Source organism: Diceros bicornis, chromosome 17, assembly GCF_020826845.1.
Source record: "Diceros bicornis minor isolate mBicDic1 chromosome 17, mDicBic1.mat.cur, whole genome shotgun sequence".
In the NCBI taxonomy this organism is placed as follows: domain Eukaryota; kingdom Metazoa; phylum Chordata; class Mammalia; order Perissodactyla; family Rhinocerotidae; genus Diceros; species Diceros bicornis.
The window spans coordinates 61,903,354-61,921,791 of NC_080756.1; the positions used below are offsets into that span (position 1 = coordinate 61,903,354).

The window sequence follows — 18,438 nt, forward strand, 5'->3', positions numbered from 1 at the left end:
TCAGGAGGGCTGACCCAGCACAGCCACAGGCTCGGAAGCTGACACTAGGTGACTTCCCAGTGAAAAACCTTCCATTCTTTCCACAGTACACTGGTGAATGTCAAGTTAATAGTAGCCTTGGTTACAGAATACTGATATCTTGAAATTCAGTCACTATTTTTAGTTACCTCATATATAGAGCTTCATGGAAAGTTGGAAACTGTCATGTTACTAAAATACTAATACATCTTGTCTTCCCTGTCTTTGCACAAGACTATTTAACCTCTATCTGGCTTGCCATGTTCCTGTGAATTAAAACCATCGGGGTCCTCCACATGTTTATGTTTACACTGCAAGAGCCCTAGCCAGGCAGCTGCTTCAATGTCAGCTCAGGTTGGAATTATTCTCAGGGATATTTGCAAGGCCTAAAATAGCAGCTGGCTCCAGGTGATTCTTGCCCTGTTCTCACCTCTCCTAAGGGGAAATTTTATAGCGATATCGCTCATTTCAGTGAGTGTTCTTTGCACCACTAGAGGAAATTGGTTAATGTACTATTTAGAACAAAAATTTTGACATTTTAAGATTACTAGTTTGTTGCCGCCTTCCCTGGGAATAAAAGGAAGTTGAAGTATAATCTTCCCTGTTACACAGTCTGGAATGATTTAGTTGTTCCTGATGCTTTCTAGCAAGAGAATTGTATAAACTAGTCTTTGGCCAGCATCAAAGGAAAAGACAGAATTTTGCTCCTAGACTTGTATTTCTCCTGCTATCATAGTCTTCCATTTCTTTCATCCTTCACATTAAAAGTGCCTGTCTACCTAACTCATTCCTTGACTGAGTTCAATTTATTATTGGTTCTAATGCCCTCATCTCCTCAGAATTACTGGAATTAAATGGTAATTTTGGTAACTAAGCTAACACAAGTATTTCACTTAAGCAGTGTATATTTCCTTTTTCTGTATGAGGTTCCATAAACTCTCCTTGCTACAACTCTGATTTGCTCAATTTATTATTGTGAGTTATTCTGGCTCCTTTTTCCTCCTCTTATCTGCCTTTTGGCAATCTACTCTTCATCAGGGGAAAGGAACAAAATTCAAATCTATGAATTGTGCTTTCTATGAGAAGCAATGTGTTGGGGGAGAACACATTGGAGGTTGCAATAAAATGAGATTTCAAGTTAACTGACGGCCTCATCTTTCTGTTCATATGGTAACCTTATGCTCTTGACTTAGAAGGGACCATTTCAGATAATCTTGTAGTCTGCTTAAATACATACTTGATTTGACTTCAGTTCTGAAAACATGGTGATAATATCCAAAAGACACTCCATAGTCAAGTTCCCAAGTCAGCACAGCTAATGAAATCTTTTGAAAATAAAGACAGGCTGTGGTGCTGTGACCCTGTACGGCAGCCCTGAGATCTCGGCAGTTAATGCTGGATCCCAAGAGGTGAGGGCAGGAAGGATTTGACCTGAATACAGCAAATACTCCACTGACTGTCAGATATGCCAAGCATCTTCTGAGAAGAAAATGTTTGCTCTTTTGCCAAGGAACATCCATCACTTAATTCAAATATTAAAAAAACAAACAGAATGAAACATTCTCTGAATTAGTCACTTCTTAATTATATACACAAGGATTATGTTACCAGTGTAAAATCTATCAACTTCCAGGCTATGCCTGAGTTGTGGCTGAGATAGATATGCTCAAGAGTGGAACATTTTTAATACAGTGGAATCTTTTTATAATGCTGGCTTGGGAGAAGAGGTGATAATCTTGCTTTATGACCAAGAAAGTGTATCTGACTTGGTCTGGAAAAATTTACACTAAAACGTGTATAAACTACATTAAAATATTAATTTAAACAAACAAAACAGTAGAAGGTAAAGATGCTGTGAGAGATTAGAAGTATATAGTCTGGGAGTATTTGCTGTTGTAGAGCTCTTCTCGCTCCCATTAGTTTAGAGTTGACTATTATAAGTGCTTCTTCTGGAAGACAATCTCTCCCCCCAGTGAGACGCTGACTGTACTGACTGATGTATGTACGGATGAGTGTGTGTGTTTATGTGTGACTCAACCTGTTTCCACTGTGACATGAATTCTTTAAAAAAAAAAAAAAAAAGTCCACTCCAAAACATTCATAATAATAGCGTTACTGGAAGGTTTACTTCCAAATGGTGGTCTTCGTACTGCACGTATTTGCTTTTAGAGTTTGCGACATCTTGCAGATACCAGATTGAGACCCAGCCCTAGTGTGATATGTACTTAATGCTGAACGATGTAGTTATTTTTCTTTTCTGAGGAATTTAAATTCTCAAGGAATGGAAAAGTGTTTTTGGTAACAAAGTATTTTATTAGTACTTCATTACTCTTGTTCGTATGCTTTGCCAGAGCGTCATGTTGATAGTAACACAAGCGTTACTGTTAGAGTAAAGGGAATGTGTGTGGTATGGACCCAGCATCCACCATCATACTTTTAAACAGAATCCCAGGAAAACGCATATCACAGGGAACAACAGACGAGTGTTGCACTGTTTCTAAATGCAAGCTCTCCCTGGTATGTTTTGGCACTACCTAAGTGACCTGCTTTTGTTACTTGTATTCTGAATGTGTCCCTAAGAAAGGGAACCTCCTCAACTGTTCACTTTTTAAAAGTCCAACTGTTCTTTCATCTTTTATGCCTAAAAAACCTGTTCTCTCCAGTGCAGCTTCTTAGGCATGGATGAGCTAAGGGGTATGGCTAGAAAATGAAAATACAGAGATTATTCCCCACGGGTATGCAGTAGCTTCTGGTACTCCGTCAGCTTAAAATTTTTATCAAAGCCTTGACCTCTTGGAAAGAGAAAAGGTGCATTTAGTTACCTGATTTTGAAACTGTGTAGACATAGGCCCCCAAACCTATGGTTCTTCTTGACTCAAATAAAAGGAAATCAAGTTGAAAAAAGTCAAACACATTTTGAGGCCTGATTTCGCCACTGTTTGAGTATAGAACTGTAGTCCAGAACCTCTTGTGCTATTTGGTTTTCAAACAGGAAGACTGTTACTTCCTTAGTATTTTGAGAGGAATTTTTCATTTGTAAGGGGTATGTGCATTCCTTCTCCAATCCTTGCTCTCCTCAGACACAATACTGCCTGTATTGTGAAGAAGATCATGCCCAAAGTTACACTTCAAGAAACAGTAGGTTTTTTTTTTTAACAGAAAAACATTAAGCATGTTTTTTTCTTCTGCCTTACAGTCTGCTTTCAAATTTAATTTTCAAATGGGGACCTTATACAGCTGAAGATAAAGGCACAATGTGTAGACAGATTTAGAAGATGGTATGAAACATTCAAATATGTGCAAGTTGACAGTTTCATTCAAGTATATTAATGTAGAGATTCCTAAATGGGTCACCAGCTTAAAACATCATCTTTAAAATAGCGAGAAATAAATAGCTATTATCTTGCGCATCTCCTGTCTAAGAACTTTAAGTGGCAATGTCTTCATTTCCGTTGAAGGCAGCTATACTGCTGTCAACATACCAAGTTTTAACCAGTAATGCTTTTGCAGAGTCATCCATTCAATCCATCTCCTAGAGCAAGAAAGGAAAAACAGCCCAAATTAGTCTAATTCACAAACCAGGATTCAGTACTTAAGAACTCTAGTGCCACAGTCAATAGAAGTGAAGCTGGCGTTCGTGCAAAGACATACTCCCTGGAGCCCTGTCATCCTTATATCCCTGCAGCCTCCTTTTTGCTACATGGGAGCAACTGCAAAAACATAGGCTTTCAAGGTGCTGAGATCTGGATATTCACATCTGTTGAATCACTTATGGTGCCAAGAGGCATCTTAGTGGGTCTGAGGAATCAAGATTCTGTTTCAGCCTTTCAGTGTTTGATAAGTTGTTAATACAGACTGCTGTTGACATCTTGCCCAATTACTGCCCCTGTAGACGGTGCTGGTGAAAGCTGTCCAGGAACTGTCTCAGGCTTATCTCCTTCCAACAATTCAGCTTGGGTTAACACCAAATTTGAGATTTATCCTCATTCTCCTGTTTTAAAATGCCTGTATAACTGAAGACTACAGCGGATAGAGAATGCTTTTAAGGCTTACTGGTAAATATTAAGAGGGTGAGATGCCCGAGTAATGCTTCTGACACATAAAATCTCAAACGTTCACTATATTTTCAAATTTATAGATAAGATACATCCACTTAACTTCCAGTTGGGTCTATGAAACTGCAGCACCAGACTTTAAGGAGTGTCTGGCCCTTCCTGGGCAGCATCATGAAGAATTATGACTTTTCATATCCTGGTTATGGGACAGATGTTTTCTGGGCAAGATTTTAGGTAGTTTTCCCCCCTTTTGACTACTCTTCTTGATCTCTCTCCCCACCATCCCTCTTGGTAAGCATGTTTTTAATTTAAATTATACTTATTTTGTGACAAGGTAAAGTTGAGAGCACACTGAGGAAGCTCAGCTTGGGCCCTCCTGCCACCTTCTCTCATGCTCTACACGTCTCTACCAGACTAGAGGATTCTACCAAGAGTGTGAAGCAAGCCTTCACCACCCCTCTGATAGCAGCAGGTCTTGAAAAGCGAGCTGATAAATCTCAAAAGGACATTAGGTGTTCATTCCCAACTTCTACCACATAACTTGCTTGCTCACGAAAGCAAACCCAGCCTTTCTACCTGAGCGAGAAGGTCTGTAACAGCCTTCCTTGTGGTTTGGTCACCAGAAGCAGGGGGAGAAAGATGAAAAGCCCTGCAGGAGAGGGTTCTGCTGGGTTTCCAGACCTCGGAGGGAAATGAGTATGGGGAGCAGACAGCGACCAAGAGGATTAAGTGGAATGCCGAGGAGCAGACATCACTGGTTCTTACATTTCTGACTAAGTTCCTCACATAGGTGAGTAGGTTCTGGTTAATAAAGTTCACTGTTGTGCGAAAGACATCACGGAGCAAAGATGGTGTGTGATCGGCCACCTTTTTTGCCAACAACATGGACAACATCAGCATGGTCTTCTCCTTCTCCATGTCTCTAGGGTAAGTCTGCATGGCCTGCTCCAGCGCAGTAGTGAGGCACTGTCTTCTGTCCTGAGGGGTGAAACATAAGGGCCACACAGAACCTGCTAACATTCTCCCTCTGGGAGGAGAAACAGTCCTCCGACGTCAAGTGTGAGGAAGCATGCTTTCGTTTCAGAGGGAAGTATTTATTGAACAGCTAAGGAGGGTGGAGGAGAGAATGAGAAAATTTACTTTTGAGAGGCAACGGAAAGGGAAGATTGAGATCACTCCCTAGAGTGGGATACTCATTAACCAAATACATATACATATATATATGTATATATATATATATATATATATTTTTTTTTTTTTTGCTGAGGAAGATTGGCCCTGAGCTAACATCTGTGCCCATCCTCCTCTATTTTGTATACGGGACGCCGCCACAGCATGGCTTGATAAGCAGTGCAGAGGTCCACGCCAGGCATCTGAACCCAGAAACCCTGGGCCGCTGAAACGGAGCACATGAACTTAACCACTACGCCACCCAGCTGGCCCCCAAATACATATTTACTGAGTATCATGTGTTCACATTAGGCACTAGTCATTCCCTGCCTGTAAGGCACTTAAAATCAAGAATTAGTTAACTATCCAAGATGTCTTAGGCCTATCTTACTGGCACAGACCTAGCTAAAAGGAGGAGAATGAAGGGGGCTACATGTGACATTGCCACCTACAGAGGAGAGGCATACCGTAGACCATTAGACCTGAAAGGACCTCATCGAATCACTGCAAAATTAAGTTGTTAACATTGTGGGAGAGGTCCCAAGGCAGAAGATTACTAGAGGCTCACATGTGCTATGATAGTTGCTGGAGAACATCAGACAGAGAGAGCACTAGGGAGGGGACAAGCCTTCTTGGAGGCAGGAGACTTGACCTGGCTGAATCCTGGAGGATGAATAAATTCCTAATAGTGAGAGGAACCTGCATTTTCAGCTGGGAGTCAGAAGAATGGAACCTTTTTCTCCTCTGAACTCCCGTAGGCATATATTTCTCTCTCCCACTAAGTTTCTTCAGGAAGGATATAGTGCCTTAGACCCATCTTTGTATTCCCCACAGTGTCTAGCAAATGGTAGAAGCTCTGTAAGTATCTGTAGATTGATTATATCCATGAAGTCAAGAGTAGCAGGCTAAAATGTCACTTTTCTTGTCACATGTGGGTAAGTGACAAAGTTCTCTATTGGCATGTTTATTCAACTCCCTAAAACTGAAGAAACAATAAGTTTTATCTCCAAACTCTTGACTCTGACTTTAGGTTCAAGTTTCCAAACGTCAAGTAACTTAATTCTTTTGAAAGACAATTAACCATGCTATGATTCTATTTCTAATTCTTTTGTAGACAGTCATGAACTGAGTCACCTCACTGATAGGAGACAGGACACACCTTTTTGGTTCAACTGACAACTGAAAAAGCCCTCACCGTTCCTAACTAACCCAGAAAAGGCACTGGTGGATTTTCTCACTTACTTCCTCTGACAGGTTCACGTTCATAAACTGCATTGCCAGGTTATTCACCAGTCTTGGGTGGATGCTGCGGTCCATCCTGTCCCCTATTTGGGCAAGTTGCCTGGCGATATCCTGGATTATCTCCTCTTGACTCTCAGAATCTGAATGTTCAGGCAGGGGCAGCAGAGAAAAAGCAGATTCAGACAATGGCGCTGTTTGACACCCTCATGCCATTCCACCCCAAACCAGAAAAAGGATGGGATTCTCCTTTGGAACAAAACCAGTTCCTGCTTCCACAGCACACCATGGTGGTCCCAGCTGAGCATTTGCTTCACTCTCCTAGAGCCACAGTGTGAAGACTTGGGGACCTGTAGTTCGGGGCAGCAGGGGCAGAGTGCTGGGTGGGTCGGGGAAAGGGCCTGAGTGAACAGACACTAGCCTGGAGAAGCAGGCCTCTCCTCGAGTACAGAGTCAACACCTGCCCACAGAAGGGTCAGTGATGCTGGGCATCCATGACCATGGGTAGCTGGGGCACAAACATGCAGCAGCCTTTATGGCTGCCAGTTCTAGACTCCATTGTTTAACAGATGTCAGCCTAAGAAGTTGTGAAGACAGAGGCTCTGCAGTAGATGAGTTAGAGCCCCACCTGTGCCATTCCCTAGCCACGAGACACTGCCACATCCTCCCTACCTTCCTCACAGGGCAACTCCTCTCCCCAGTCCTGTCTCACTGAGTAAAACCCCACGTCTTCACTATGACCTAGAAGGCCGTGTATGATCTGCCTCAGCCTCTCTAATGGGAACTCTTCCTCCTTGCCCCTTACTCCCTCTTCTCCAGCTACACTGGCCTCCCCGGAGAGCACGGCTCCTTCTCTCTTCCCTTAGGTCTACTGAAATGCCACTTTGTCCAAGATTAACACCCTCACTTCACAGCCACACACGCTCTCTCCTCTCCCTCTCTTTTCCTTCTTTGACACTCACTACTATATCATACATTTTACCTGTCTGTGTTCTTTGCCTCCCTCACCAGAACATAAGCTTCGTAAGGGCTCTGATTTTTTTTTTTTAATAATTTTATTTATTTATTTTTTCCCCCAAAGCCCAGTAGATAGTTGTATGTCATAGCTGCACATCCTTCTAGTTGCTGTATGTGGGACGCGGCCTCAGCATGGCCCGAGAAGCAGCGCGTCGGTGTGCGCCCGGGATGGAACCTGGGCCGGCAGCAGCAGAGCGCGCACACCCAACCGCTAAGCCACGGGGCCGGCCCAGGGCTCTGATTTTTAAATCTGTTTTGTTTACTACCAAATACACAGCACCCAAAAACAATGCAAGGCACACAGTAGGTGCTCAATAAACAATTGCATCAATGAATGAATGAGTAAATGAATGGACCCTGTACCCAGCTCCTAGTAAGTATTCAATAAATGCCAGCTATTATTATTTCTCCCATAGTAAATCTTATATTTTTTCTGTGCTTGCAACTTCCCTCTGGCTTCTTATTTACCCAGGATAAAAATCTCATACTTATCCTAGTCTTTGTCCTCGCCGCTGCACCATCCTCTATCATTGTCAGATCTTATCTCGCAGCACAGATACAACTCTCTCTCCTACCCATCACCACTGCCAACCTGGGTGTGGGCTCTCCACTACCTCTCATCTGGATAATGACAGTAATCTCACCCACTCTCACTGCCCTCCAGTCCATTCTCCACTATGTACTCAGGAAGGTGAGGCACTCAGGTGCAAAAGTTCAAGAGGCATTGAGAGGATTAAGAGTACTTGTACCCAGGTGTTTCATCTGCCTCGCTGTAGTCTTGACCATGATCCACGTAGTATGGATATGGATCAACTGTCTACTCAAAACCTTCCATGTGCTCACCTCTGGTTAAGTGACAAGTCATGACCCAGCCTTCAATCACTCAGACCTTAACTTCCATTACTCCCTTCAAAAGTTCTAACCAAACTCAACTATTCACAGTACCTTTTACAGGCCCTGGCCTTTCCATCCTCAGGTTTTTGCTTAAATTATTGCTATTTCCTCTTCCCAATCTCCAAAGACCCAAACTGTCCCCGTCCTTCACGGCCCAGCTCAACTGCAGTTGTAGTCATGAAGTTTTCCTGATTCCCCACAGACAAAAGGGTATCACCTCCTCCACAGCTCCCACGGGACTGACCATGTGTCACAGGTTTCCCTAAGCTTTCCCATTTCAGCAGCTTCAGGAACCATGCCTGCTTCATCTGCATCCAGCTGAGTGAATGAATACACCGACGAAACTGTGGTGGCCAGAGCCTCTATTTTGCCTTCTGTTTCCAAATCTTGTCAGGTACTTCATCTACATGCTAGTTTTCTACCAGAGGGTGAGGTTAAGTGTACAGCCCCATAATCATTTTTGCAAATGCCATTTGAGTCAAGCCAGGCTTTGCAGTCTAAGGGCAAGGAATGGTGTGGGAGAGCACAGACGGGCCAGGGAACAGCCTCTGGTTGTAGTTACTCCTGCAGCAGCTTCTGAGAGCAAAGCCATTCCTGACTCCACCCGCTCCTAAACCCCCCCAAAGGGGGCCAAGTGCTCTAATTGCAGTTTAGGACCAGTCAGAAGACACACTAGCTGGATTCTAAGTCAGAGGAAGTCTCTGGCACACCCTAGCTAGTGGGGAACTCCTGCCGGAGGTCCAAAGGCCGGGTTGCCTGCTGGTCTCCCTCAAGGCCACCAGAGGGCAGTGCAACCTCCAACTGCAGGCGATTTCCGGGCAGGATTTCAGTCCTGCTCAGGAGGTTGGGAGGCCTGGGTCCAGGTCCTCAGAGGCACCCTGGGCTTTTAGGGCAGTGATTCTAACTACGGAGCACATCAGAAACACCTGGGGAGTCTCCACCCTAGAACATCTGGTTTAGGCAGCTGGAGTAGGGCCCAGGGCCTGTGCATTCTGAAGAAGTTCCTCATGGAATTCCAGCATGCACACAACTGAGAACCAACGCTCCAGGCCCAAATCTGGGAGTGGCTGAGCCTTGCCACACTCCCCAGCATTCTCCCTCAGCCATCAGCTCAGGGCAGCCTCCATCTGTGGAGGCAGCACCGGTGGCTCAGAGGAGTGAAAACTGAGGTTGGGAGGGCAGCACAAGGATGAGGGTGAGGAAAGGTAAAGAAAGTCTAGAAACTGATGCAACCGGAGGCAGCACCGGGCAGTGGGAGCACGACTGGGCCCGGCTCAAGGAAAGAGGCCTGGCCTCAAGTCCTGGCTTGGCCATGCCCACTAGTTGTTTGATTTGGGGCTCATCGTTTACCCTTCTCTGGACCTCGGTTTCCTCATCTGGAAATGATGTTCAGAATACTTCAAAGCCCTAGTTATCTGGTAGATAATTACAAGCCATAATATGTATAAAAGTAAAAGTGTAAGGTGCTATACAGATGCAAAGAATCATTATAAAGAAACTGAGTGGATTTCCGCTGACTGGAAACTCAGCCAGGCCTGCTCCACTGGAGTAATCAAGCATAGACCAAAGAACCTGCGACACCAACACAGATGGCGGATGAAACCACAGAGGGGAGCCTGAGCCCACGGGTCCCTTCCAGCACTTAGGGCTCCTAAATGTTACTGGTTACAGCAAAGCTCAGATTTGGGGCAGAGGAGGCTGGGCCAGATGCGTACCTGTCTCCCCTCTTCCCACGAAGCGGCTGCACCGGTTGCCATCTGTCTGCAGTTCATCATGGTCCCCCTGCAGATAAACTTGCGCGGGCAGTTCGTGGCCCAACACCTCCAGCTCTTTGTAGAAATGACAGTTGGAGCAGTTTTGGAGGAAGCCAAACACCAGCAAGTTTGTGATGTGCTCATCCTGGAGGCCTGAACCATTGCTGACCTAAGATGAAAGGGGAGTGAGGGAGACCTGTGGGAACCTGGTCCAGGGCCAGAGGCCCTTACTGCGGCTGAGCTGGCACAGGGCTCCAGGTACAGCTGGGCCTGAAACAGCCTCACTAGCCCGAGAGATCTGAAGAACCCTGTGGGCACAAGGCCTCCTGCAAGTGGGAGAGACCAAGTCTGCAGTGCCTGCTTTAAGCAATGCCACCTGTAGATGCCAACAAGAAAGCTCCAAATTCGCACAAGGTGGTTCATCCACCATTTGCTTGACATCCTGACAAAATTTAGCTGGAGCGAGCTTCCTTTCAGGGCAGGACACTCCAAAGGATGTGTTAGGGAAGCCAAGCAAATATCATCATCTAGATGCCATCCTTGTATTCACATGCTTTTGCCAAGTCCCATGTATCTTTTACTAACTTACGTCCCCCTTTACTGGCTATGCATCCAGCACTTAGAAGCTTTCTTTTCAAAAACCTCCTTTGTAGGACCAGGATAGCATTGTGCAAACAGCCAATCTTCAACAAATACTGAGCAGTAGTAACCACAGATAACATCTGCCTTTGGGCAGGCTGGGTTTATTTCAGGTGAGTATGCCTCTTAACCAAAACCCAGAGAGCCATGGGGATGCTCCTGCTCCAACCCGAGGGGCTGGGGATCTCAGGCCCGTCAGCTCTCCAGCCTGGAAGCAGCACTTGCAGCAGTAGCCCAGTTCAGCATCTGCTCTATGGAAGCCAGGAGGCACATTTCTGGTGTGCAGACTGCATTTGGGACAGGATTCCTGGCAAACAAAGGTGAGTACCTGTAGCATCCGCAGCCAGGTGTGCTCAGAACAATCAAAGATCTAGGATGAGAGAGGGAATAATCGGGAAAGCTGGGGAGACTGAGATCTGCCCAGATAAATGCAAAACAGGCTGGGCTGTAAGAGGGCAGGAGAAGGTGAAGGTGCAGGTAAAATTTATTTCTATCTTCTAAGCCTTTAATATTTTTCATTAATCAGAAAACTTTTAGACGACAGTTTTTAGAGGGCAAATTGTTTTAAATAAATAAAATGCATAAAATAAGGTGCTTATGTATTGCTATTCAGCTTTCTCCAAAATTACTCCTAAAAAAGGAAAAATGTTATGTAAAAGGTCTACTGCATCAAATCCTTACAGTGAGGCCAGGTGGCACAAGGCAGCTTAGAAACTTAAGAACGTGCTTCATTCCTGCTTCCAGGAGTGTCCTGGTTAGAACAGAAGAAACGAGGGCTAGGGCAGTGTTGTGGGTTGAACTGTGTCCCCCAAAAAGAAATGTTCAAGTGCTAACCTCAAGTATCTATGAATGTGCCCTTATTTGGAAATAGGGTCTTTGCAGATGTAATCAAGCTGAGATCAGGTCATACTGCCTGGATTAGGGCAGACTCTAAATCCAATGACTGGTATCTTTATAAGAAGAAGGAAAAGAGGATTTACACATGGAGACACACAGGAACAATGCCACATGAAGACAAGGGCTGAAACTGGAGCGATGTGTTAAAAGCCAAGGATTGCTGGCAGCGACCAGGAGCGGAGAGAGGCATGGGACAGATTCTCCTTCGGAACCCCCAGAAGGAACCAAGCCTGCCGACGCCTCGATTTCAGACTCCTGGCCTCCAGAAGTGTGAGGGAAAACACCCAGTTTGTGGTATTTTGTTCCAGCAGCCCCAGAAAGCTAATGTGGGCAGTCTTTGCCCGAGGACTTCTTCTGATCCAGAGGTTGGTAAACAGGTGTCCAAAGTCTGGGTGCAGAGCACTGGTGGCCGCCAACTAAGCCAGATCAGGTTATCAAACACAAGTTCAGTGATCTCTGCCTTTTCCACGTAAAATAAAAAGAATCGGCAGGGAGGGAAAGGAAAGAATTTCATACGTTAGAGCAACACAGGTCCAGAAGCCACGAGTGGATAACCCATGAAGTCAAATGTTTAGTAGCCGTTGGCTGGAAAACAGTATGGATAGACTATTTTGATGAGCATGTCAAGAACAGGTTGGACTGTACCACAAAATGGGAAATAGGCTCAGACGACTGACAGGATTTAATTCCAAGAACAAACAGAGCTTGTGACAAGCCAAGTAGGGAACTATGAGCTTTTTTGATCCTTCTAGTGATAAAAGTTGAAATGGATGTCTCAGAAGGTGGAAGATCTGATAGTTGTGTATCCTTTTAGATCACAGGAAAGAAAATACATTAAGAGAAATGATCAAGACTTAGGAAATCTTGCTGGACATATTACAAAATTGATCTAAAGGAGGCAAAAATAATTCTCATGCTATAAAATCAGTTCCAGTGCAAAGAAAAAGATGGAAGGCTATCCAATGTGTGTGATAAATTGTAATAATCCTGGTGCACAATCCTGGAGAAAAGAGCACCAAACAAACGTTAAAAAAAAAAAATCCAAAACCAATCTCACTTCTTTTCTTTTCTTTTTTTTGGTGAGGAAGACCAGACCTAAGCTAACATCCGTTGCCAATTCTCCTCTTTTTGCTGAGGAAGATTGGCCCTGGGCTAACATCCATGCCCATCTTCCTCTACTTGATATGGGATGCCACCACAGCATGGCTTGATAAATGGTGCGTCCACACCTGGGATCCGAACCTGTAACCTCAGGCCACCAAAGCAGAATGCGCAAGCTTAACTGCTACGCCACTGGGGCAGCCCCCCCCCCCACTTTTTTTTAACATTTTGCTTCATACCTTCTTTTTTTTTTTTTTCAATTTTTTTTTTATTTTTCTTTTGAGGAAGATTGGCTCTGCACTAACATCTGCTGCCAATCTTCCTCTTTTTCTTTTTTCTCCCCAAAGCCCCAGTACATAGTTGTATATCCTAGACATAGGTCCCTCTAGTTGCCCTATGTGGGATGCTGCCTCAGCATGGCTTGATGAGCGGTGAGTAGGTCCGTGCCCAGGATCCAAACTGGCGAACCCCGAGCCACCAAAGCAGAAGGCATGAACTTAACTGCTACGCCACCAGGCCAGCCCCTCACTTATTTTGTTTTTCTAAATATCAAAAAAGTCAAATAAGAATGCTACACTGGATGAACAGGACCATACAAACAGTAAAAAAACCCGAGCCCAAGACATCATGCTAAGTGAAAGAAGCCAGACACAAAGGACAAATGCTGTCTGATTCCACTCCTGTGAGGTACGGGAAGTAGTCAAATTCAGAGACAGCAAGTAGAGCAAGGCTGTCCGTCAGGGGCTGGGCGGAGGGGGCTGGGGAGTTAGTGTTTAATGGGGACAGAGTTTCAGCAGGAAAGATGAAAAAGTTCTAGAGACGGATGGTGGTGATGGTGGCACAGCAATGTGAGTGTATTAAGGCCACTGAATTGACCACTTAAAAAAGGTTAAAATGGGGGGCCGGCCCGGTGGTGCAAGCGGTTAAGTGCGCGCGCTCCGCTGCGGCGGCCCGGGGTTCGCTGGTTCGGATCCCGGGCGCGCACCGACGCACTGCTTGGTAAGCCATGCTGTGGCGGCGTCCCATATAAAGTGGAGGAAGATGGGCACCGATGTTAGCCCAGGGCCGTCTTCCTCAGCAAAAAAGGAGGAGGATTGGCGGATGTTAGCTCAGGGCTGATCTCCTCACAAAAAAAAACAAAAAAAAACAAACAAAAAAAAGGTTAAAATGGTAAAATTTATGATCTGTATATTTTACCACAATGACAAAAAAACTGGAAAAAAAATCAAAGAAAAATCTACAACAGGATGAAATTCTGATGGTGGGGGGGGCGTGGCCAAACCTTAAAGTATAAGAGGAAATTGCTCGGCGTTTGACTGAACCCCAACTCAGCAGGACACTGGGCAGCATCTGTGTCTCAGTTTTCTCACCTTGAAGGAAAAACACTGGGAGTAGTTATATCCACCTTCCTGCACTGAAGGGTTCTCAGGAGAAATGGGGCACCGTGGGAGAAACCACCCCTACAGTTAACACGCTACACGAGTCTGATGTGGCAGTGCTGTTTGTAACTTACCCACGTCTCAAGAACAGGGAAGAGGAGACAGCAGCTGTAGGCTGGGAGGGACAACAACGGGCAGGGGTAAATGGTACCACACAGAAGAGTATTCTGGACACTGATAACAGGCCTTTATCAGGACAAGGGCAGCTCCCGAAATCTCTTCTGTTCAAGCAACTAACATCTCTCCTGAGCCTGCAATATCTTAGGCCCTCCAGCCAACAAGCTAAAAGCCACGTGGCTCCCATCCTTTAGAGGATATTCAACAAGTAGGCATTGAGACTGTGTCAGGAGCCATGAGCTGCTATATGCTCAGTGATTCAGAAACTGTGGGCCACTGAGTTTACTAACCACTAAATCCTTAGAGTTTTCCAGATGTCTCCCACAACAGCTGGTGAGAACAGAAGGCTGATGCATTTGGGGTGGACAAAGAAAAGCCCCTGGTGCTCGCGGAACTTGGCAGAGGAGGGAAGTAGAAAGACTATATAGTAAGTCAATGAATAAAGAGCTTTTGATTGGATAAGCCTCGATTTTCTCTTCCACGCTTGTTCAAAGCTAAGTATGGACACGTCACAGTTTGGGTGCCATCTGCTGAAGGCAGGGGAGTGGCCTGTATGACTGCTGGACGACCCCTCCCAAGACTCTAGAGCTTTTAAATGGTCTTGAATCAGAAAGCCTCCTTGCCCTTCCAGTGAGCAAGCAGGCACGAGGTGTAGGAGGGAAGAGGACGAGGAGATGAGACGTTTTAGTTTTCCTTTTGACTGGGCTCCAGTAAGTTGTGAATGTGAGGCTCCTCTCTGCGGCTCTGTCAAACAGGGGTCAGACTGGGTCCACACTGAAGGCACACACGAGAACAAGCTGGCCTCAGCCACCTTCACCCCCTCCCCCCAACAAAGCATTCCTCCAGGAGAAGAACGTCTGTCTGACCTTAGAATCCATGGCACAGGCAGCCTCGCAGGGCTCCGACTCCCTCTGGCTCGCACGTGTCCCGAGTCAGCAGCCTGAAAGAGGACACACATACACAGGGTAGGCGGCCGCTCCCTACAGACTCCCACTCTGGAGCCGTCAGGAGAGAACCCAGGAAGCCATCCTGGGCCCTGGCTCAAAGGCGCTCCAGCCACGGCAGCCAAGCTCACCTGGCCCATGCCAGCTGCAGTCACCCTGGGCTGCTGCTTTCTCCTCAGCACAGAACAGGGACAGCAACCCAGTGAGCCAACCTTGGAGATTTCCTCCACACACAGACTTGCCAAGGCACCAAGCTCCCAAGGGTTGACCCTCCAACTTGAGAGTTCAACTCTCCCACCCCGAGCTCACTGATTGTTAAGACCCCACTGATCAGGCAAATCAGGCAAATGTCTGGTGTATGAATTCCTTTTGAGTAAATACTCATATTAGTGAGTTTTGTACAAAGATAACTTAGCTAATAAAGTATACCTGGACGTTTTCAGGGCATCTGTTTATTCTTCCTATGGCCACTATCAGAACAATTCCTTCCAACAACAAAAGTCCCAACCCATTCTTCAGCGTGCAAGGGTTCTGGAGCATTCACGTGGCTCTCTCATTTGTTCCACAACTATGCTGAGAAGTAGGCAGTGTACTGTGTTCATTCTGACTCAGCGGATGAGAAAATAAGGTTCGGGGAGAAAGGGACACCCAGGCAGGCCAGTTCTCTCCACAGGCCACATGGCTTCAATGGGCAGGTAAGATGAACGGTTTAGAGAGAAAGAGCTCCTATAAAATGTGTATAAAGAAAGAAAGAGAAAGAATGTATATTTGACAATTACACAAAAGATTAAAGCTTCCATATGGCACATACTCCAAACTAAATAACCCATCATAAATTGACCAGACAAAAGCCAACTGGGGATTGAGTTAAAAAAGATTATGCCCATAAAATGGAATACATATAACCACGAAAAGAATGAGAGATCTGTGTGTGCATCCACATAGAGAGATGCCCAAAATAGACTGAACAAAAGTTTCTGTAGAACAGTCTCAATAGAATAATCCTATTTTAATATATATTTGCCCACGTTTGTGTATATTTACACACAGTATTAGGTTCAACCAAATGAAATGGTCATTTTGCAGGGCAAAAACAGTCAAATTTGGTAATTTCATTGAAGAAGACACAAAGAAATGGAAACATATTCCGTGCTATTGGATTGAAAGTATTAACATAGCTAAAATGTCCAAACTTCCTAAAGCAGTCTCCAGATTCAATGCAACCCCTATCAAAGTTCCAAGGACATTTTTCACAGAAATAGAACAAAGAATCCTAAAATTTATATGGAACAACAAAAGACCCTAAATAGCCAAAGGAATCCTGAGAAAAAAGAACAAAGCCGGAGGGGCTGGCCCGGTGGCACAGCGGTTGAGTGCGCACGCTCCGCTTCGGTGGCCCGGGGTTCACAGGTTTGGATCCCAGGCGTACAGCAATGCACTGCTTGTCAAGCCATGCTGTGGCGGCGGCCCAGAGAAAGTAGAGGAAGATGGGCACGGATGTTAGCTCAGGGCCAATCTTCCTCAGCTAAAAGAGGAGGATTGGCAACAGATGTTAGCTCAGGGCTGGTCTTCCTCACACACACACACACACACACACACACACACACAAAATGTTAAAAAGAACAAAGCTGGGGCCAGCCTGGTGGCACGAGCAGTTAAGTGTGCGCGCTCTGCTGCAGCGGACCGGGCTTCGCCAGTTCGGATCCCGGGCGCGCACCAACACACCGCTTGGCAAGCCATGCTGTGGCGGCGTCCCATAGAAAGTAGAGGAAGATGGGCATGGATGTTAGCCCAGAGCCAACAGCAGAAAAAAAAAGGGGAGGATTGGCAGATGTTAGCTCAGGGCTGATCTTCCTCAAAAAAAAAAAAAAAAAGAACAAAGCTGGAGGCATCACACTCGCTGATTTCAAAATATACTACAGGGGCCAGCCCAGTGGCGCAAGCGGTTAAGTGCACACGCTCCGCTGCGGTGGCCCGGGGTTCACCAGTTCGGATCCAGGGTGCACACTGCAGCACCGCTTGTCAAGCCATGCTGTGGCAGCATCCCATATAAAGTGGAGGAAGATGGGCATGGATGTTAGCCCAGGGCCAGTCTTCCTCAGCAAAAAGAGGAGGATTGGCAGATGTTAGCTCAGGGCCAATCTTCCACAAAAAAAAAAAAATACTACAAAGCTATAGTAACCAAAACAGCATGGTACTGGCACAAAAACAGACACACAGATCAATGGAACAGAACTGAGAACCCAGAAATAAACCCATACATCTATGGACAGCTAATGTTTGACAAGGCAGCCAAGAACATATAATGGAGAAAGGAAACTCTCTTTAATAAATGCTGCTGGGAAAACTGGACTGCCACATGCAAAAGAATGAAAGTAGACCATTATCTTACACCATACACAAATATTAATTCAAAATGGATTAAAGACTTGAATGTAAGACCTGAAACCATAAAACTTCTAGAAGAAAACACAGGCACTACACACTTTGACATCTGTCTTAGCAGCATATTTTCAAGTACCACGTGTAACCAGGCAAGGGAAACAAAAAATAAACAAATGGGACTACATCAAACTAAAAAGCTTCTGCACAGCAAAGGAAACCATCAACAAAACAAAAAGACAACCTAACAATTGGGAGAAGATATTTGTAAACCATACATCTGATAAGGGGTTAATCTCCAAAATATATAAAGAGCTGTGGCATCTCAACAACAAAATACTAACAACCTAATCAAAAAATGGGCAGAGGATATGAACAGACATTTTTCCAAAGAAGACATACAGATGGCCAACAGGCACGTGAAAAGATGTTCAACATCATTAACTATCAGGGAAATGCAAATCAAAACTACAATGAGAGATCACCTCATGCCCATCAGAATGGCTATAATTAACAAGACAAGAAATAACAAACGTTGGAGAGGATGTGGAGAGAAGGGAACTCTCATACACTGCTGGTGGGAGTGCAAACTGGTGCAGCCACTATGGAAAACTGTATGGAGATTCCTCAAAAATTAAGGATAGAACTACCACATGATCCAGCTATTCCACTGCTGGGTATTTATCCAAAGAACATGAAAACACAAATGTGTAAAGATACCTGCACCCCCGTGTTCATCACAGCATTACTCACAATAGCCAAGACTTGGAAG

The 18,438-nt window shown here is 45.2% G+C and overlaps 1 protein-coding gene across 1 annotated transcript in view; it reads right to left on the reverse strand.

Annotated features, from left to right (window-relative positions):
- Positions 1–3,145: 3,145 nt before the first annotated feature.
- BID (BH3 interacting domain death agonist) overlaps positions 3,146–18,438 on the reverse strand; it is a 44,662-nt gene continuing 29,369 nt past the window's right edge. The window contains exons 2-6 of the mRNA XM_058559160.1: positions 15,207–15,280; positions 10,109–10,316; positions 6,486–6,625; positions 4,839–5,051; positions 3,146–3,550 (exon numbers count right to left, since the gene is read on the reverse strand). Coding sequence (XP_058415143.1) covers positions 3,539–3,550; positions 4,839–5,051; positions 6,486–6,625; positions 10,109–10,316; positions 15,207–15,218 — 585 coding nt within the window. The 5' untranslated portion in view covers positions 15,219–15,280 and the 3' untranslated portion in view covers positions 3,146–3,538. The remainder of the gene's footprint in view (positions 3,551–4,838; positions 5,052–6,485; positions 6,626–10,108; positions 10,317–15,206; positions 15,281–18,438) is intronic.